The sequence below is a fragment of the Malania oleifera genome, chromosome 2, assembly GCF_029873635.1.
Source record: "Malania oleifera isolate guangnan ecotype guangnan chromosome 2, ASM2987363v1, whole genome shotgun sequence".
NCBI lineage: Eukaryota > Viridiplantae > Streptophyta > Magnoliopsida > Santalales > Ximeniaceae > Malania > Malania oleifera.
In genome coordinates, this window is record NC_080418.1 from 143,059,844 (window position 1) to 143,081,631 (window position 21,788).

Consider the following 21,788-nt stretch of genomic DNA (forward strand, 5'->3'; position numbering starts at 1 on the left):
TAGGATTTAAGGAGTTCAAGTAAGATTTTATGATTTGTCAAATCTTGCAAGATAAAAAATGTCTCTATTTCTTATGCTAGAGAATTCTTTTACCCCTCTATTGATCACACAATTTCAACTCAAATTATATTTATTACATTTATATGCCATTTATGGCATAATTTTACTAAGCAAATCTCAAAATGTATTGAAATTTTATTATGTCTAAGCTACAAAATTGTTATGGTCAATTTTACATTCTATATCTCTTTTCCTACAATTAGAAGTCAAAGTTTCTAACACAAGGGTTTGATTGGTATTAATTATAAAAAATTTAAAATAAAAATTTAAAATGAAAACTAAAAACTAGAAAATAATTAAAAAAAAAAACAAGCGACTTATTTTTCTCATATTTCTAAAACCAAAGCAAATTAAAACTCAATTGGACAAATTCTGATTTTTGTCATTTGATCAAACAACAATTGAGAGTATGATTAAAAAAAGAAATAAAAAGCAAATATAAATTAAAATTATTATTTTAATATAATAAAATAGAAATTGTTATATTATTTTACTTGACTTTATATTTAAAATTCATTTTACAAGAACAATCTTATAAATTTATTTAGTTTACTTATATGTGAAATTTACATGATTGTTTTACTTTAATTAAACAATACAGTAAAACGAATAAATTAATCTTAAATATTAAAGGATTCGATTTTGGTGGCAAAACAACTGAAGTCAATTTTCAATTTCTTCTAAAATGGTTAAAAATTTTCACAAAGTGATACTAAACACATTTTAAAATTATCAAATCCTATTCCTATATTTGGGAGTAAGATATTTAGATCTTGAACTTAGATTTGTATCTATTTGAACAAAACATAATATAAAACTATACTAAATTTTCACCAAACCACACAAACAAATCTAAAATCTAAAATTTAAAAACCGAAATTTCAAATACTGACCAAAAACAAACTATGAACTCTTTCTTCTTCTTCTTCTTCAATATTTTAATAGAAAAAGTGGGCCTCCGAGGCCCATTAGGCCAAGTGTTCCCTTTATGGGACGCAAGCAATGGCAAAAATGTAACAATTGAACTGAAAAGTGTTTTGTAACCTTCCATTTTCCTTTGATACCCTGCATCTACTGCAGCAGATTCAACACCCAAACGCCCACCGAGAGAGAGACACGCAGAGAGAGAGAGAGAGAGATGAAGAAATCGGGTGCAGAGAAGAAGAGGGTCAGACGATCATCGAGCGCTTTACAGAACGGCAACAGAGATCCCAACGCCGACGCCCCTCCCAAGGTCGCTTCTCTTTCTCTCTCCGTCTCTCTTTCTTCCTTCAATTACTTCATTCATTTCGCTATTTAGGGCTATGTGTGTCTGTAATCTGTATGCACATCATTCTGTGAACATTCATTTGGCTATTTAGGGCTATGTGTGTCTGTACTCTGTATGCACGTCATTCTGTGAAATTTGTCGGTGCTGCAACTGGTTATGCGGGAGAATTGTTTCTTCGGGGCCAATTGATGTTTGCCCAGGTATGGAGTTGGTGTGTTTGGAACAAGCATTATGGAAGGAGGGACATTTCTTTTGTGATTTTGGTCGATATTGTTTTCCTCTTGAGTTTGGGTTTATGATGTTATCTCCTTTTATCATCACAAATTATGATGCGGATGAATTAAGTTTTGAACTTGATAGGCATAATTTACTTGGAAAATGTTCTCCGTTGGAAAAGGTTTATGATGTTATCTCCTTTAATCATCACAAATTATGATGCGGATGAATTAAATTTTGAACTTGAGAGGCATAATTTACTTAGAAAATGTTCTCCGTTGCAAAAGGATGGAACAATGTTATTTTAATTTTCTTTAAACGACAATATGAATCCTTTAAACGACAATGTGTGCCACCACAATCTATTGGGAGACAATCTTCTGATTCTACACCTTTCCTCAACACGCAATGGCTTTAATAACTCTTATGAAACTGAAGAAGATGGCTGATTCAGTCTATTTGTTCAGATCAACTATGACACCTCTTGTGGGCGCATCCTGTATATTTCCTAGAACTTTTGATATCTCTCCTTTTCTTGTCATCCATTCCCAGCCCCCCAAGCAGAATCTTGCTTACATATTTCTATCAACTGCTTTCTAAAATTATTAATTGTCGTCCGAAGTTTATTTATCAGTCAATAAACCTTCCTCATGCTTTTCTATTATTGCTTAATTGATGGGCACCTTATGGAGCATAATCACATGGAATTGAAAGTGATTTTTGTTGAGGATTTTTTCTGATTTCTGGAGCATTAGAAAATGGATGGTTCATTCAATGCGTCTTTTGACATTTGTCTGGCTTGCTGTTGACTTTTACTGACTGCACAACAAATAGTTGCCTCACTTGATTCGGCACCCTGCGCAATAGATTTATGATCCTCAAGTTTTCATTTATTACAACCAGTGGACTTTCTTGATCATATCCTCCTTACTTTGATACATCAAAAAGCAGTTAATTTTTTTTTTGTCATATTTATAATGATGTCAGCCCTCTTGCCTTGTCTTTCCCCTATAAACATCTCAATCCATATCTGAAACATTTTGCTGGCATCTGCTACTGTCTTGTACAGTTGATGTCTCTGGAGACTTTTTTTATCATGATCAAATTTGCATCTCACTTCTCATAGTCATTCCCCATAACAAAAGTTCTTGTCCTTGCTTTCTGCTACTCTGCTGGCTTCCTCACATTGCTGCAGATACTAGTGCATCTTTAAAGGCCACATATGGTAAGGTCCAAATCATTGGATCCACTGGTTGCCCCTCCTTGAGATGAATTGTCAACATTTAGAACTTAAAAAAAAGTAAATTCCATCTGTATATATATCTAGCTTCTTCTTCTTTGGCATTGGTTTTTGTTTTTGTTTGTTGTTTTAAAATAACCTCATTGCCCATTGTGTCATATTTGGGAATACATTATTCAATTTATTTTGAATATGATGTGTCTAGATTAAAGTATTGTAATTGGAATATTTGATCGAGTATTTTGAAGATGATATAGTGGGAAAGACAAAACAGATATAAATTAAAAAGTCGAAAAGGATAACTGTGGAACCCTGGCGGTGTTCATTTATGTGCAAGCTATTGCGAATGTGCTTGAGCACATTACATATTTTGGTCTATTAGTCTTGCATTTCACAATTTCTCCCTCCTCTCTCTTAATCCCCACACCCCCCCTCTTGTGGAGGGAGGTGGGGGTGGAGGAGTGGGAAATAACTCTTGATGATTTAGCTTCGAAGTTCAAAATGAAGATTTTTATCTATGATCATTTTATACATTGATTTTCTACTATTTTACCCCTTTACATATTTTTTACGTTATTATTTGTTTGTTAATTTTGCCTGCAAAAATATTGTATCATGCAAGTTTATTTAATTTGTCAAGCTTATATCTGTGGTGGTTGTGGATGGATTTCTTAATCTTTATTTTTTTACACTTTGTCTGTAACTGTATGTTTCAATGAGCATCTGTTTATAATATAATATACTGTTCTTCTAAATACGTCTGATTTTTTTTTTTTTTTGTATAAATTTTGATCATGAACTGATTATCATTACGAAGAAAGACTGTATAGAGACGTATATTACAAAAAGCATAAACATGAGATCATTTGATGGAGTATAGCACGTTTTTACATTCAATTCTTTTTCGATAAAACTTTTCGGCGTTTTTGTTTTCTTCTGTATAATTTGGTAGATAAGACAGCACAACTTGTTCCTTCTGGCAGACTTAGGAGGAAATCCTCTATTGGAGTGCAACTGCATTCTGGGCCTCTGGCTTTACTGTTACTCTAAATTGTCTCTGTTGCCTGTGTGCCATATATAATTCTTTCTTTCTTTTCTTTTTCGTTCTTCTTTTTTTTATCCATTCTATTGTCCTAGCAGCCATGGTTTATATTTGAATACTTAACTTCGCCCTTCTTGTTCTTTAATTTACTCTCTCTCTCTCTCTCTTTCTCTCGCAAAATGTATTGAAATTTTATTATATCTAAGCTACAAAATTGTTATGGTCAATTTTACATCCTATATCTCTTTTCTTACAATTAGAAGTCAAAATTTCTAACACAAGGCTTTCATTGGTATTAATTATAAAAAGATTAAAATAACAATTTAAAATGAAAACTAAAAACTAGAAAATAATTAAAAATGAAAAAACATGCAACTTATTTTTCTCATATTTCTAAAACCAAAGCAAATTAAAATTCAATTGGACAAATTCTTATTTTTGTCCTTTGATCAAACAACAATTGAGAATATGATTCAAAAAAAAAAAAAAGCAATTATAAATTAAAATTATTATTTTATTATAATAAAATAGAAATTATTATATTATTTTACTTGACAGCACAACTTGTTCCTTCTGGCAGACTTAGGAGGAAATCCTCTATTGGAGTGCAACTGCATTCTGGGCCTCTGGCTTATTGTTATTCTAAATTGTCTCTGTTGCCTGTGTGCCATATATAATTCTTTCTTTCTTTCTTTTTTTCCTTCTTGTTTATTTATTTATTTATTTATTTTTTTATCCATCTATTGTCCTAGCAGCCATGGTTTATATTTGAATACTTAACTTTGCCCTTCTTGTTCTTTAATTTACTTTTTCTTGATTATTCTGATCTGTGCTTTTTTAAACTTTGGAAATTTTATCTGGAAAATGAAGGATTTAATTTAGCAGAGTAACCTGGCTAATCTTAATTTCTTTAACATAACCTACTAAATATTTATTGTTGCCTTATGCTCTCTCTTTCCTGATTTCTGTATGATTCTCACTCTGCATATTTTTCTTACTAAATCCTTTTTCATTTGTAAATTTCAGAAACAAGCTGCCAAGAAGGATGTGTTCCAGTTATTTGCTGAGAAGGTCAGAGACCATAAGGGTTTGGAATCTAGGTGGGCTGTGTTACAGGAGACTCGTGTGGAATACTTTAGGGGAAAAGATTTTGTTAGCTTTTTGAAAAGTCATCAGGAGGTCAAAGAAATACTTGAATCAGATAGGAGTCTTGAAGTAGAAGATATTGGCGATGCTCTATTGAGAAAAAATCTGTTAGTGCGATGTGATCGTGTAGTAAAAACTGTTCGTCCTGGGAAGAAGAAGTTGTCTACCTGGCCTGCACATCTAGAGATCTTTCCTGTAAGTTGACATTCTGACTCGGAAAAGTTCAATGTTTTGAATTTGAGGTTCTGTTAAATAGAATTTGTTACTGAGTCAAGTAGGGTATTGTGTACGTTTTCACCGCACTATATCACTTCCCATTTTCGGTGCATAGGGAAGTTACTCTGGTTCAATGATGCAGCTATTTGATATAAATATATTTAGATATAAAAGTCAAAATGATTGTGTACTTGTTACATATGGTGCATTTGTTTTGGTGGTTAAGGTTTATGGGACTTGACCATACTGGATTGGACCAGACCGGACAAAATAATATTGCACTCGACTGGACTTATTATAGTTATTTTGTCCCATGTTTGGAATGTCATCTATGAAGCACATGCTAGTAATTCAAATGACCAAAATCCTTCAATGAAAAAAATATTATAGCAGAAAAATTAAACAAAGAATAGTCCTGTTTTTTTATTGCTTGGCCATTGGTAGCCCATGGGGAGGGACCAGCTGGATTTGTACCATGTGAATGGGCTAAGGCCCTCCCAGACAATCCTATTCAACAGCTTTGTTGCCTCCAAACATAGGCTAAGGCTGTTTATCCCAGCCTAGCTAAGCCACCAAAACAAGCACAGTGTAAGAAGGATTAGATTTTGGTCAGCTCTAGTGCCGGCTTGCGCACAAGAAAGGAACAATAGTGGTATTTTAGGATTTTTTTTTCTTTCTTCTATAGATAAATCGAAGACAGTTTAGACACTTCTAACTTGAAGTTGGTACAGAGACAAGGCGAGGCTTCAAAGTTTTTTTTTGAGTCAGAGAGAAGCTTCAAGTACTCTGGAGAAGTATAAGATAGGGGTGATGGCTGAAGGCTCTTTTAGCAACTGAATGAGGATATTTCTCAACTGGAAAAGGTCTTTTTTGAACCTGATCGTGTATTGGATGAGTTATATGAGGAAGAAAACCATCTGCTGCTGGAAGAGATTTCAGAACATGAACACGAGTATCTGCAAACACCTCCTCTGGTGGGTTTGGTTGACCTAAAACATTTTTGTCAATCAAGAGCCCTGTGAGTCTGTTAATGCAGATGGGAATTCAAAGCAAAAGACACAACTTTTGGGGATAGGAATTCTTCTTACTTCTCCTATGTCCGAGCAGGATGGTAAGATGATTTCAAGGATCCCTACATCCACAGAGAGTTCTTCGGCTAGCGTTATTTTGATAAGAGTTACTTTCGCTTCTAGTAAGTTCCAATTCTCATTTTTCCACTCCTTTTTCGTTAAGTAACTGCTTTGCTCCTATTCCTGGGCACAAGTTCCTCAATCCTCAGAAGTTAGCATAAATATATGGACTATGCCAAAGAGAATTAGGTGTTGAAAAGAGGACCTTGCCCTTAGATCTGTAGGGCAATGAGATGGAAAACTGGGACCCACACGGATAGTTGGATAAAACGGGGTGTGTGTTAGTTAACCCTTTAGGTCCCCTAGAATCAATGAGCCAAAAAAAGAGAGAAATAGGAAGAGACAGAGTGGAAAAAGAATTGCCTAAATTGGCCTCCTTTGTCAATTTTGGTGGTAGGAAGGTCAAGAGAGGTGGGACTATTAAGGTGTCTAGATGAAGCTGTTGAGTTGGAATGTTGGGGTGTATGAAGAAACGTTGTAAGATCAAAGAGATTATTGGTAAAGTTCTCTTGACATTGTTATGTTGCAAATTCTAAGTTAGAGCACGTGGATGGTTTCTTGTTAGAAATCTTTGGGATTCTAGGTTTGAGATGTGGGTGTCACTAGCATCTTCTGGTTCCTCAAGTGGTTTGTTGATTATTTGGGATACTAGGTTTGCTTGCAAGTAGGATGATCTACTTAGTTACTTTCTGTGTCTATTTCTTCAGACATTAAGGGTAAGTGACAGTGGTGGCTTACCTCGTTTATGGTCCCAGTTGTCCTTGGTTGAAGGGTTTTTTATGGGATGAGCTTGCTGCTGTCTAGGGTTTGTGTTCTCATCATTGGTGCCTTGCAGGTGACTTTAGTGTCATTTGATCCACAAATGAAAAATTGGGAGGTTCCAGGATTACTTCTAGCATGAGGGGTTTTGATTCCTTTATGAAGGATTGTGATCACCATATATTCCTCTTGCAATGCTCAGTCACTTGGTTTTACTGCTAGCAATATGTCAGTAGCTACTTGGACAAATTCTTTTTTTCTATAGATTGGGAGAACGCCTTTCCTAACCTTATCCAAGAAGTGCTTCCTAAAGTGATTTCTGATCACCACCCCTTAGTTCTTGAATTAAATCTTATAAAGTGGGGTCCAACTTCATTCGTTTTGAAATATGTGGTTGATACATGTTGTTTATGGTGTGGCTCTTATACTTCGGGGGTTTATAAACAAAGGGAGAAAAACATATGGATGTGTTCTTGGTGCAGGGCAACAACAAAGACTAGTCGACGAGGAGATGCCGAGAGCTAGAAATCTCAAAGTTTCAAGCTCGTCAACGAGTGGTCTTCTCTGTCTCGTCGACGAGTGCTTCTAGGCTGCGAGAAAATATTTAAATTTTAAATGTAAACGGTGTGACGGTTGGGGATTCGGAGGGAAGCCTTTGACGGCTTGTTATATATGTTCTTCTGGGCATATTTTGACAAGTAAGAGAGTAAGAGAGGGGTGAGAGAAGGAGAGAAAATCATTGAGTGTGTATCTTTGATTTTCATAGTGAAATCTCTTGCCGATTGCTCTCGTAGATGTAGGCTTTGCCGAAGCACGTAATTCCTGGTGTCGTTGCTCTTATCTTTACTTTCTTTATATTGCTATGGTTGTGAAATAATTCTGTATTTCACCATTGAGATTATTGCATTTGGTATTGTTTGATCCTTTGCAATGTTTATTCCGTTGTGCATTGTTTGAAGAGGCATTATTTTCACAACAATTGGTATCAGGGCGTGTATTGTATGACCTTTGAATTGAAGGATCTCGTGGTGCCGCAAGGCATGGTGAAAAGTTTTACATAATTTCAATCGGATAACATGGATGCAACGACTTGGAATGAATTGGGAGCAATCATTCGTTTTTGTTTGGCTAAGGACGTGTTGTATCACGTCATGGATGAGAATTCTCCAGGATTAGTTTGGTGAAAACGGGAATGCCGATATATGTCTAAGGGTTCGTCAAAATCTGCAAATGTAGTGGAGGAAGACTCAGAATGTAGTGATAGAGATGTGCTACATGTTTCATTGGGTTCGGCGTGCCTCACGGGTGATTCTTGGATCTTAGATACTGGATGCTTTTATCTTAAAAAATGGTTTGACATCTACAGGTCAGTTTATATTGGTTGTATTTTGATGAAAAATGATATTTCATGCAAAATGTTTGTTATTAGAAATGTCAAAATAAAAAATGTATAATGGTGTTGTAAGAATCATATGTGATGTAAAGCATGAATCGGGTCTAAGGAAGAATGGTATTTCATTGGGAACTTTAGACCGTAAAGGCTATTATTACGAGTTTGAATGTGGAGAAATAAAAGTGTGTGAAGGTACCTTGATAGTGATGAAAAGGGAAAAAGTAGCAGGAAATATTTATGCATTGCAGGGTGTTACGATTGTAGGTGGAGTTGCAACTGTTGAATCTAAGTCAGGTATCTTGTGGCATATGCGGTTAAAAGAATATGAGTGACTACATGTATTCAGATATTTGGGAACCAATGATGATAGCATCAGGGGATAGACATATGTATTTCGTGTGTTTATCATGAAGGGTCTTGGTGTACTTCATGCAGTGGCTGAGGTGGAGAACTAGATTGGGAGAGAGATTCTCAGGTCAAACATTGGGGCTAAGTATGCTGGTTTTGTTTAAGGAGTTTTGTGAGCAAGGCAGGTTATATGCAAGGCTTGAAGGGTACTTCTTGGTGAAGTCAGTTAGTATGGCGCGTTTCTCATGTGACCGATCGCCAAAGGTATCACTAGATGGGAAAGTTGCTGGTGAATTGTGGGCAAATTTTGTGGTAGACTACTCGGTTGCGAGTGGATGTCCACTGGTGCACTATTCTAGTGATGGAGGATCTAGGTTTGGTGTTATGTTCGGACGGTACACTTTTCTGGGGTATAAGAAAGGTGGGTGCAAGTTGGGTGATCCTATAGCAAACAAAGAGGTGATCGAGGACATGACTTTTGGTGATAAAGTCATGGGGCAGCGTACTCAGGTAAAGGAAGAGAAACAAATGCCAGAAAATTGCAGTAGCAGCAATCATGTTATTTAGGTGGAGTTAGGGACTCAGGGCAGAAATGTGGGGAGTTCTATGTCGGGTCAACAGTATCACGGTATGAATAAGCATGTGATGTAGGTGGAGCAACAGGCTTAGGGCAGAGATGACATAGTTCATATTGCAGGGAGTTTCAGCTCGGGAGACTAGCAGAATCATTTTGGGCTCATGTGTACTATCAGACCACTACTCAGATGTGTGAGTTGGTGAGGCTTTTAGTTTGGAAGAGGGTGATAAGATGCTGTAAAGTGATGTATCTGTTGTGTGTGAATAACATGTTATTGACTGGAAAAGCTTTGACTGAGGCTAATCAACTGGAAATTCTGTTGAAACTCTGTTGAAAGATTTTGACATGAATGTGTTGGGTACGATCAAGATGGGTCTTGGTTTGCTTATTCGCATGGACAAAACTGCAGGGAGATTGGTGTTATCTCAGGGTGGTTTTGTGGACAATGTTATAAGGAGATTAGCGTTATCTTAGGTGGTTTTAAGGATGGAATCGCAGGGAGACTTTGTTTGCTATCTCAAGGGGGTTCTATGGAGAATCAATATGGAATGTCTACCGTACGGTACCCAAGGACAGGCTATGATGTCCAGGATATGTCAAAGGTTCCCCATGATTGTGCAATGGGGTGTTTCAGCAGGTAACATAGTGGACCGTCAGTTGTTAGTTTTGTTGAAGACTATACAAGGGGTTTTGGTGATATGAGGCTTGCAGCAGCTTTTGTGTTTACTGTTGTGGGATGGTCTTATTAGAAGCCTAAGGTGAAGTCTTTGGGTATTGCATCTACAACTGTATCGGGGTTGATGGTAGAAGCTGAAACTGCCATTGGTAAGTTAGAGCGGCATTGCTTGGATTTGGTGCATGTCTCCAAGTGCTAGAAGGGAGACAGCAACTGAGCGTTTCGAGTTCAAGGTGGAGCAATCAGATATGTGTTTCGGGTTCTCCTAAGGGGCGTATAATCGCCAAGATGGAAATTGTTGTTTATGGTGTGACTCTTATATTTTGGGGGTTTATAAACAAAGGGAGAAAAACATATGGATGTGTTCTTGGTGCAGGGTAACAGCAAAGACTTTTCGACGAGGATATACCGAGAGCCGGAAATCTCAGAGTTTCAAGACTCGTTGAAGAGTGGATAGATTAGACGACGAGTGGTCTGCTCTGTCTCATCGACGAGTGCCCTGTTCTCGTTGACGAGTACTTCTGGGCTGCGAGAAAATATTTGAATTTTAAATGTAAACGGTGTGACGTTTGGGGATTCAGAGGGAAGCCTCTGAGGGCTTGTTATATATGTTCTTCTAGGCATATTTTGACAAGTAAGAGAGTAAGAGAGGGGTGAGAGAAGGAGAGAAGATGATTGAGTGTGTATCTTTGATTTTCATAGTGAAATCTCTTGCCGATTGCTCATGAGGATGGAGGTTTTGCCAAACCACGTAATTCCTGGTGTCGTTGCTCTTATCTTTACTTTCTTTACATTGCTATGGTTGTGGAATAATTCTGTATTTCACCATTGAGATTGTTGCATATGGTATTGTTTGATCATTTACAATGTTTATTCCGCTGTGCATTGTTTGAAGAGGCATTATTTTCACAACAATACATCATGATTTCCGGAGGTTGGCTAGAGTATGGTGGAGGGAGCATAATGTGGAGGGACTCTGTTTGCACTGCTGTCTTTTACAAGTTCTTTTCTCTGAGGAGGAGGGAGGTAGGGCTATGATTGAGGTGTTGGATTGCTGCTTTATTTCCATAGAGAAAGCAGTCTGGATCAAGAGGCCTTTTGGGGCGGGGGAAGTTAGAAGTGCTGTATTCCATTTGGATACAGAGAAGTCTTCAAGGCCCAGTTGGTTTCACAATGGCTTTCTTCCATGATGGTTGGGATTTTCAAGGGATGATCTTAAGAAAGACAGATTTTAGAGTGTCTTTGTGGATACTATTTCCATAGAGTGCATTAATTGGTGATAGACAGATTTTAGATGCAGCGTTGGTACTGAATGAGGTTGCTGCAGATGCTGTTAGAAGAAATAAGAGAGGTCTGCTTTTGAAATTGGATTTTGAAAAACCTTTTGACCATGTTAGTTAGAATTTTTTGGATAGAATTCTGGACAGAAAAGGTTTTGGAGTGAGATGGAGGCAATGGATTCGGGGATGCCTTTCCTCTGTGGTCATCTCTGTTTTAGTGAACAAGGAGGCTAAACCCTGGTTTGGTGCCTCTAGGGGTCTAAGGCAAGGTGATCCTCTTTCCTCCTTCCTTTTCATTATTGTGGCTGATACTCTTGAGTAGAATGATTGATAATGGGTTTGATGGAGACTTGGTGGAAGGGATCATGTTGGGCTATGAGAGCCTGCCCATATTGCATTTCCAATTTACTGATGACGTCACTCTCTTTCCTTTGGAGGATATGAGCAGCTTCTCCAATATGTTAACTATTTTACCGGTGTCTGAATAAGTGTCCAAGTCTTAGGATTAATTTCTCTGAAAGTGTCATTGTGGGTATTGTATCGACCCAAGTCCTTCCAGGTTAGCTGGTTGTGGTGTTCTGAGTTGGCAGGTCAGTTATTTTGGTGCCCCTTAGGTGGTAGCCCTACTGATTTTTTTGGGACCTGGTGTTCTTGATAGGGTTTCCAGGGGGCAGGATGTGTGTAAAGGAGGTTCTTTTCACTCTTGGGGGGCACATTTATCTTATTCATGCCTGTTTTATTTCTTATCCCCGTGTGCTTTTTCAAAGCTTGTGTGATTGTGGCAGGTAGATTAGAGTAGTTGACGAGTTATTTATTGTGCTCGAGAGTTGATGAGCATGATAGGGATCATCTTGTTAGCTGGGCAGCTGTGAGTAGACCCAAAGGGGAGGCAAGTCTGGGTCTAGGTAATTTGGTGTCCAAAAACATTTCCTTGGTGTGGATGTGGTTGTCACACTTCCCTTTAGAATGGCACAGGGTAACCTGCATTAAATTTGGACTTCTTCAAAATGAGTGGGATGCTAAAGTTGGGGTTAATATTACCTATTCGAGTCCTTGGAAATTTGTGTCTTGGATTTATCACCCCGTTTTACTCTCATGTTCAGTACGGTGTTGGTAATGGGGAGAAAATCCATTTCTAGGAGGATCATTGGTTAGGGGAGGCACCTTTGGCTTTAGGTACTGCCGTCTCTGTCATTTTTCTTTTCACGATTCCCCTACTTCTGCTTTATTTCACTTGCAATTGCAAGAGAGTGGGCACTTCTGAGATTTTCACTTTGTAGGGAATCCTACTGAGAGAGAGACCAGTGAACTTGCCCATTTGCTCAGTAGGCTTCATTCTTTTCAGTTCCAATCAGGGAGTGACACAAGACTAAGATTCTTTTGGGGATTTAAAAAAAAAAAAAATCCTCCTTTTCTCATTTGAATCATGCTCTTAATTCTACTCTCCTTTGTCCCTCACCCTTTCATTTGGAAAGCCAAAGCCTCTTCTAAGGTTAAGGCCTTTTGTGGAAAGCGAGCTTGGAAAAAATTAATACAAACAACATGCTTCAGAAACAAAAAAGATGCAAAGTGCAGATATGCAATACCTAGATTATAACTACACTTTCACCTATATTAAATCGTGTTATATGACAAAAAGTGAAGATAAAATTCCATTATATAATGCTAGGATTTCTTTGGCCAACTCGCAGAAAAGGATATAAAGATTTGATGATTTTGAATTTCACATATGGAGCAGAAAATTTAATGAATGACACAAAACTGGGGATTGCATGACCACCTGGAAATTTTCTGACACCCATAGTTTTTCCTTTTCCTGTTTGTTTTAAACTTAATTATAGAAAATATGAGATTTGTGTGAATTAGGAGCATAATGATACTTTAGATTATCATACATAAAATAATATAAAAAATAAAATTTAGCCAGCTCAATTTCAGAATTTAGATTGACCTTGATCTCTGTGTAGACTGAGAAGAAGATGTTCATTACCTCCACAGTCTCTCTTTTTAAAGCTTGATCTCCTTATAAACTGTTGGTATAAGAACTGTGCAGTCATGACTTTTGAGTTGGGGATAATGGAAAGCTAAGGCATTCAGGACAGAGGAAGGGAATATCTCTAGAGGAAGAAATACAAATTCTAGTCTCTGGAGCCTTACAGAGAGAGAGACATGCATTCATGTTGAAATGAAATAAACAATCGCAAGTAAGAACTGGGGTTGGCTTCTGCGTTGAATATATAGATGCATGTCCTGACCTTTAAACTATCCGAAATCTTGCTGTAGCCTGTGGACTTGAAACTCTCATGTTTAACATCCAAGGGGCATAGGAAGAAGAAGTTTTAAACTTGGGAAATTGTTTCTAAGCTAACATGACTGATGGTCGGTTATAAAGGTCTGTGCCTCAGCTTTATTTTATACTATTTTCTGTATTTAAATTGTTAAAAGGATAAAGTGTATTTGCTTTCTCTAGTCACAAAATGATTGAATCAGACAGCTGTTTCTTGACTTGATGCCGTCGAGTTTCTAAATGACAGATCTTCTTTTTCTTTTGTTTTCTATTTTTCACGTTTTTGATTCTGACATTTCAAGCATCCTGTTGTTTAGTAATTTTCTTGGGTTCTATTTCTCTAGAAAGTGGAAGCTTTTTTGTCTAAATTATTTGTGTTGGTCAAGTGGTTAATGTAGTATTTCTTCTCCTTAATGATTGTGTTTTGCAGGATCAAGTATTTTCAGAAAACGATGCCTTTTTTGCATGGACATTTGTAAAAAGAAGGCCACTCTGGCAGACACTTCTCTCATTTTTCTGGCCTGTCTTAACGCTAGCGATATGCTTGTTTCCTGTATATCCCCATCGGTGCAAGCTACTGATACTCTACTCATGCGCAGGGGTTCTTCTACTTATACTGTGTCTTCTTTTGGGTAAGTCTTGGAGTGCTCGTCATTTATTTGAATATCCTTTTGGGGAAGCCTTGGAGTGCTTGTCTTTTATTCAAATTTCATTCATGTTTCTTTTTTTTCTTGGATGTGCTCTTTAGTCTCTTGAAGAGGCTGGTTTTAATCCAATTGTTCACAATCAAGGAATCTCCTTCAATCTACACCCTTATATTCAGAGCAAGGGCAATTGGCAAGCCTTGTTAAAGTGCATTAATTTTGCGTTTAAATCTTTCTTTAAAAGAGAGTCAGGAGTAGAATGAGGAAGATTTGAAGGAAGTCTTTAGCCGACCCCACCTAGTGGGACTTAAGGCTTGGTTTTGTTGTTGTTATTGCCTACTTTAAAGAAAGTCTTGTTGATGTGAAAAGAGTAGGGGATGGAATCATACAAATAAAGATGGTTTGAGGTCAAGAGATAATAAATATCGTCAGTGCTTATGCTCCTTATATAGGCTTAATGAAAAACTTTAAAAGATAATTCTGGGAAGATATAGATGGTATTATACAAGGGATGTCAAGGATCCAAAAAATATTCATAGGATTTTATTTGAATGGACACATTGAAAAGGAAAAGGACGTTTTGAATGAAATTTGGAAATGCTTAGATGATAACGGAATTTATGCGGTTAACTAATTTATTTAACACAATTCTAAAAACTAAGAAAATGCCAGGTAAGTGGAGGAAAGCACTAGAAAAATTGTGGTAATTATCGTGGAATTAAACGTATGAGTCAGACAAAAAAATTGCGGAAAAAGGTAATTGAACAAAGAGAGGTTAGAAACAAGGGTCTCAGAAAAATGAATTTGGTTTTATTTCTAGGAGATTGATTACAAAGCTATATATCTTTTAAAAAGATTAATGAAAAAGTGTAGGGAAAAGAAGAGGGACATGCCTATGGTTTTTATTGATTTAGATAAAGCCTATGATAGGGTAGCTATGGAAGTATTGGTGCATTTTTTTTTTTTTCCCAAAAGGAATATGTAGTAGGTATAATGATGCCATTAAAAATATGTACGATAGGGTAATGTCTAGTGTTAGGACCACAAGTGGAGTGTCTAGGAATTTCGTGTATATCAAGGATTTGCTTTGAGCACTTATATTTTTGCATTAATGATGGATGAACTTACTGGGAGTATGTAGGGCCTGTTTAGTATTGTTGCTATTTTATGTTTTTTGTTTCTGTTTCTCCATAGTGAAGAAATATATTATATAAACGCATTTGTTTATGTTGTCAATTTTTTGTTTCTATTGTCGGTTTTCAGTTGTCTGCCAAAAAACTTAAAATCAAAATTTATGGTTTTCAGTTGTTTTGACAACAAGTTGTCAAAAATTGTAATATCCATAAATAGTTTTTTTTTGGATTAAATTGTTCATTTTATACACTTTTAAATTAAAATCAAAATTAAATGATCATATGTATTTAAATATAATTAAAATAAAACCATACATAAATTTCAAAAAATAATAATAAAGCCAATTACAAAATACTTTCACTATTTTTCAATTGTCACGTCTAATAAAATTTTATTGTAAAGTAAAATTTGAAAGTAGAACAATTAAGTAAAATAATTATAATAAATTTTATTTTTATTATAGTAATTTTTTAATGTGTATTATTTGTAATTTTATTATTATAATTATATTTTTATAATATTATTTGATTTAAAGATGAAAATGAGCATTTTTTAATTAAGTTTTTAATTTTTATTAGTTTTATAAATCTTAACCAAATAGGTTTTTGGTTTCTAGTTTTTAGTTTCTATTTCTGGTTTTTGGTTTTTGGTTTCTCTAATTTTTTACAATGACACCAAATGGCCTCTAAAATGAGGGTCCAAGGTTTCTATTGTTTGTAGATGATATTGTCTTGATTGCTGCGACCAAGATTGGAGTAGAATCTATGTTAAAATTATGCAGAGAAACTTTGAATCTAGAGTTTTTAGGATACATAAAAATAAGACAAAAATACTTGAAACGTAAGAGGAATATTGGAGAAAATATTAAAGTTGATGCTCAATAAATTAAAAGCACCACTAGATTTTAATACTTTGGATCTATTATTTATCATTTCTAGTTTCTTTATACATCATGATAACATGTTCGTTTGCATTTCTAGTTTTTTCTTTTTCATTTTTATTGTTAATTTTCGGCTATTTTTGAAGAAATTAAAAATTAGATTTTATGATTTTAAGTTGTTTTGACAATTAAAGTAATATTTCAATATGCAAAATTGCACTTGTAAATGAAATTATTCATTTTATATACAAACTTTAATTAAAATTAAAATAAAAAGAAAACTTTTGCTAAAACCAAATACTCATGCAACAAAAAACCTTCTCTATATAATTTTGCTAAATTCTTCTACTTGATAACGCCTTTGATTCGTTGCTTGCGTATTTTGGGCTTTTGAATCAACTCATTACTCCTGGTTTTGTGCCTAGGTTTTTAGCCTAGGAATGTTATCTATGCTGGCCTTTCTCCTATTGCTTTTCTCCTATTTTATTTGTTAAAAAGAAGGACGAGGCAATGGGAACGTGTATTGATTATCGGGAGATAAATAAGGTGACGATTAAGAACAAGTACCCATTACCTCGCATAGATGACTTGTTTGATCAACTTAAAGGAACACAAGTATTTTGTATAATTGATCTTCGATCGGGGTACCATCGATTAAAAATCAAGTCAGATGATGTTCCAAAGACCGCATGTAGAACTAGGTATGGCCATTACGAATTTTTAGTCATGCCATTAGGATTGACTAATGCCCCTGCCGCATTCATGGACCTTATGAACATGGACTTTCATGAATATTTTGATCAAATTGTTGTGGTCTTTATTGATGATATCTTGGTCTATTCAAGGAGTCTATAGGAACATGAGAATCATTTGAGGCTAGTTTTAATAGAAAAGAAACTCTATGCGAAACTTAAGAAGTGTGAGTTTTGGCTAGAAAAAGTTGCATTCTTGGAACACATGGTATCCAAAGATGACATTTCTGTAGATCCAAGTAAGATAGAGGCCTACGCAAAATAGGCAAGGCTGAGCAGTATTCACGAGATCCAAGAGTTTCTTAGGTCTTGCCAAATATTATCGCCAATTTGTAGAAGGATTTTCCCAAATATCAGTTCCACTAACAATGTTGAAAAGAAAAAAAAAAAAAAATGTTAAAGTTCAAGTGGACCGAGGATTGTGAGCGGAGCTTTCAAGAATTAAAGCAACGACTTATTTGTAATTTTATTATTCTAATTATATTTTTTATAATATTATTTGATTTAAAGATGAAAATGAGCATTTTTTAATTAAGTTTTTAATTTTTATTAGTTTTATAAATCTTAACCAAATAGGTTGTTGGTTTCTAGTTTTTGGTTTTTGATTTCTCTAATTTTTGACAATGACACCAAACAGCCTCTAAAATGAGGGTCCATGGTTTATGTTGTTTGCAGATGATATTGTCTTGATTGCTGCAACCAAGATTGGAGTAGAATCTATGTCAAAATTATGGAGAGAAACTTTGAATCTAGAGTTTTTAGGATACATAAAAATAAGACAAAAATACTTGAAACGTAAGAGGAATATTGGAGAAAATATTAAAGTTGATGTTCAATAAATTAAAAGCACCATTAGATTTTAATACCTCGGATCTATTATGTAAGTTGAAGGAGAAATCATAGAAGATGTTATACATAGAGTTAAAGCAGGTAGTAAAATTGGGAAGTGTCTTGGGCATGTTGTGTGATTGTAAAATATCCTTAAAATTAAAACAGAAGTTTTATAAGATGGCTATAAGACCATCTATGCTATATGGGTTATAATGTTGGGCAATCAATAAACAATATATCCAGAAGGTATAAGTTTCCAAAATGAGAAATGTCAAGGTAGATGAGTGGTATATCATTAAAATATAAATTAAGGAATGGACTTATTTGTGGTAAGTTAGGCATAGCACCTGTAGATGATAAGGGTGGGGCATCTCAAATGGTTTAGGCATCTAATGCCAGCCAAATAGTGCACTGGTGTCGAGTGAGCTAATACTGTGAGTGGCAGTAGAAAGGATAGGGGTAGACTGAAAAATTAAATAGGAATAAGATAGTAAGGAAGGATGTAATAGCCCTTAAATTGTCAGTGGAAATTTCCCTCAATGGTGTAAGTAAGCGGAACATGACGTAGAAAAACCAACCTAGTGGGGCTTAAGCTTGGCGTAAAGATTCTTCTTTCGTCATGGTAATTCCAGGCAATCTGGCATCTTTTTAATCAATTTGAAGCAGTCATATTGACTTTTGGAAGTAAGTCCAGAAGGTGATGGTCAATGTTACTTTGAATTGAAGTGGGGATGTTTAGTGGATGCTTGTGCTGTGGGATGGCTTTGTTCTTGAATTGGGGACTTTAGTTCTTTTTGCTATGCTGTCAATTTGAGAGATTTAGAAGTTGTAGGACAGTTGGGTACCTGGAATAGGGAATACTGTCAACCATGGTCTAGTTTATTTTCGGATAGAAGCATTCATTTCAAATTTCATTCATGCATCAGTGTTTGATTGTTTCATTCATGTATATAGTGATCCAAGCATCACATCTTAATTGGCCAAGGCTTTCCTGAGTGTAATGGTTGAATAGTTTGTGGGAACTAGTGCTTGATGATTTGGAGGACTCCAAAATCAAGCTGTTTCATGCAGATCCCACATCATCTGGTTGGGTATTAATTGTCAACTTAGGGCTGTTTGGCCCTGCTGTGGTGATGGAAGGTAGCTGATGTTGAATGTATCAATGGTGTCAAATTGACCATATCAAAATTTAAGTTGAAATACACATGCTGTCTGTTGGAAAAAAGGTGCATCTGAAAAGCACCTAAAACTGAACTTTTTGAACTGACATAAAAGCTTGTACCCAAGTGGCTCCTAAGCAACAGTTTTGTGTGTGTGTGTGTGTGTGTGTGGTTGGGGTGGGGAGGAGGGGGAGAGGAACTTGTGCTTAATGCAAAATGATCTGATATAGTATCAGTAAATTTATTCATTGGGTAATAATGGCAAGAATTAGGGTTTATTTTATTTCTTGAAATGAGTAATGACATTTTTTTAAAAAAGTGCGGAATTGTTGGTTTGTTGTTGGTCACCCTGACATTCATATATAGTTTATTTTCTCTCTTATCTGATTTCTGAAAGGTTTTCATTTAAGAAGAGGTTTTAGGATTTTAACTAGGATGAATGCTTTCAAAGCCAATTTTCCCCTGGGCATGATTCTTATGTCAGGGGTTGCCGACATTATATAAATCTCAACTGAAAGGAGCATTTGTTTTCTTATATAGTGTTCTGAAAGTTCTCTTTCAAAGATTGTGTAGTACCCAGTTTTTTGCTTTATGTACATCAATACTAATGAAGCAGTTCTTCTTACTTGGGTTCAGGGTCATGCATTTGCTTGTCTGTTTCCAAAGTGTGTATTTAACTGCAATCATGATGCGAACAAGGAGATGACACTTTCCGTATATTTATTTTTTGGTTATATTTTAATTTTATTTTCCATTTTGAATTGTTACCTGCAGTAAGAGCCACAATCTTTGGCGCCATATGGATCATTCTTGGAAAGCGGGTTTGGTTTTTCCCCAACATTCTTGCAGAGGAAGCAACATTGCGAGAATTGTTCCGTTTTTGGCCCAAGAAAGATGAGGAGGAGCGACCAAAGTGGACAGCAAGGCTTTTCTATGCATTAGTGTCTGTGCTGGTCATATTGCTGCTGAGGCATCATGCCCCTGATGAGGCTGCCAGAGCCAGGTCAGTCCTTTTTTCACATTTTTATTTGTTCAACCATCTTATGGCCTCGGGGCATGACATGTGTATCGAAATATTTGATCTGAGTGCTTATATATACATGTATGTAAATAATTTAAAATGGAAGGAGTATAATATATACACACACTATTTAATTGGAAGCTCTGCACAAGTTGTTTTTGAGTTGCTACCATTTTATACATTAAATGCTGCTTGCAGTAAATATTGTTTTAAGTTTATATAGATTTTTTTTAGGCAAGATAATTAAATAATACAGCGACAATAACAACAACAGCAACAAGCCTATGGGTAGGGCTGGCCACATGAATCCATCTCCACCAATTCATACAATCAAGGGCTTTTTCCTTGGACAGCTTAATAGCTATTAAATCCTTATTATCTCATTCTTATATTATTTTAGCTCTACCCTTAACCCCTTCTACTAACAGTAACAGTAACTAACTTGCTCCTCACTAGTGCACTATTTGGTATACGTTTCAAATGTTCAAACCATCTAATTTGCCCATCTTTTATCTTATCTTCTGCCAGTGCTATGCGTAGCTTATTGTGAATATGTTCGTCCCTTAATTTATCTTTTACTATTATAACCTTAGCATTTGCATTTCAGCAACTTTTACTTTTTTGGATATGTTATTTCTTAGCATAAATTGGCAGAAAAGGAAAATGATTCATATAGCCGACCTCACCTAGCAGGAACTTAAGGCTTGATTTTGTTGTTGTTGTTGGATATGTTATTTCTTAATTGCCCAACATTCTGAACCGTAGCTCGTCTTATAGTCATTCTATAAAACTTTTCTTTAATTTTATTGGTATTCCAAGAGACACAGCTGACTTGATGCTCTCCTCCATTTTACCTTAGATATTAAATAATGTTTACATTAGATCTTGTTTATGTATTAAATGGTGCTTGTAATTTATAGTCTGATATTATTTATGTTCAGTAATTGAAAATTTGTTTGTATGGCTAATAGTGGAGAGGTTGTCACATGGCTAAAATGCATATTTTTAAGTGAAATTTTCTTGTCATTCAAATATTTAGCTGGAATTTTTCTCATGATTTTTTTTTTTTTAAAGAGCATGCCTGTGTAATGAGAACCCTTACAATAAATTTTAGGCTGACTGTTATGTCAAACCACTTCAATTATGCCTTGGGGAATATAGTATACATTGTTTATATATTAAAAATTGATATGCTGGTTGTTGCAAATGGCATGGTATATTATAAGAAAAATAATAAACTTCAAACACACATCAAAATAAAGGGGGTCAACAACTAGTATATTTCCACTCGACATAGACTGATATTTAAACCCAACTATTTCACAACCCTATTCTACTCTTGCAGGTATCAGAAGCGAGTCTCCAACATAATTGATGATGTTCTTGAATGGTCTCCGAGGTTGGCTCTGTCTGGGATGATGGAGAAACCACAAACTGTGACTAATGCCACAGAACCGAACAACAATTTCACGGCAGATGGGAGCAAGGCTGCTGAAGATAATGGGTCAAATGGAGCAACCATCTCAGAACATGAGGATGAAGTCGTTGGCAGTCTAGAGGATGCTGATGATCATCATGATCATTCTCAGGATACTATATGATTGCACCCCATGCGGATTTTAGATTACAATTTGATATATATATTTTTTTGGATTTTAATCTCTGCTTTTCTGAGTGTAGAACTGTGTAATGAATCTGTAATGAAAATAAAGCAGGTGGTTTCAAA

The 21,788-nt window shown here is 35.6% G+C and overlaps 1 protein-coding gene across 1 annotated transcript; it reads left to right on the forward strand.

Annotated features, from left to right (window-relative positions):
* Nucleotides 1–1,022: 1,022 nt before the first annotated feature.
* LOC131147845 (uncharacterized) lies at nt 1,023–21,788 on the forward strand. Its single transcript, XM_058097459.1, has 5 exons — nt 1,023–1,294; nt 4,855–5,169; nt 14,071–14,272; nt 19,816–20,044; nt 21,408–21,788. Exons 1-5 carry the CDS (start codon nt 1,199–1,201, stop codon nt 21,661–21,663), a joined length of 1,098 nt encoding a protein of 365 aa, XP_057953442.1. The 5' UTR covers nt 1,023–1,198; the 3' UTR covers nt 21,664–21,788.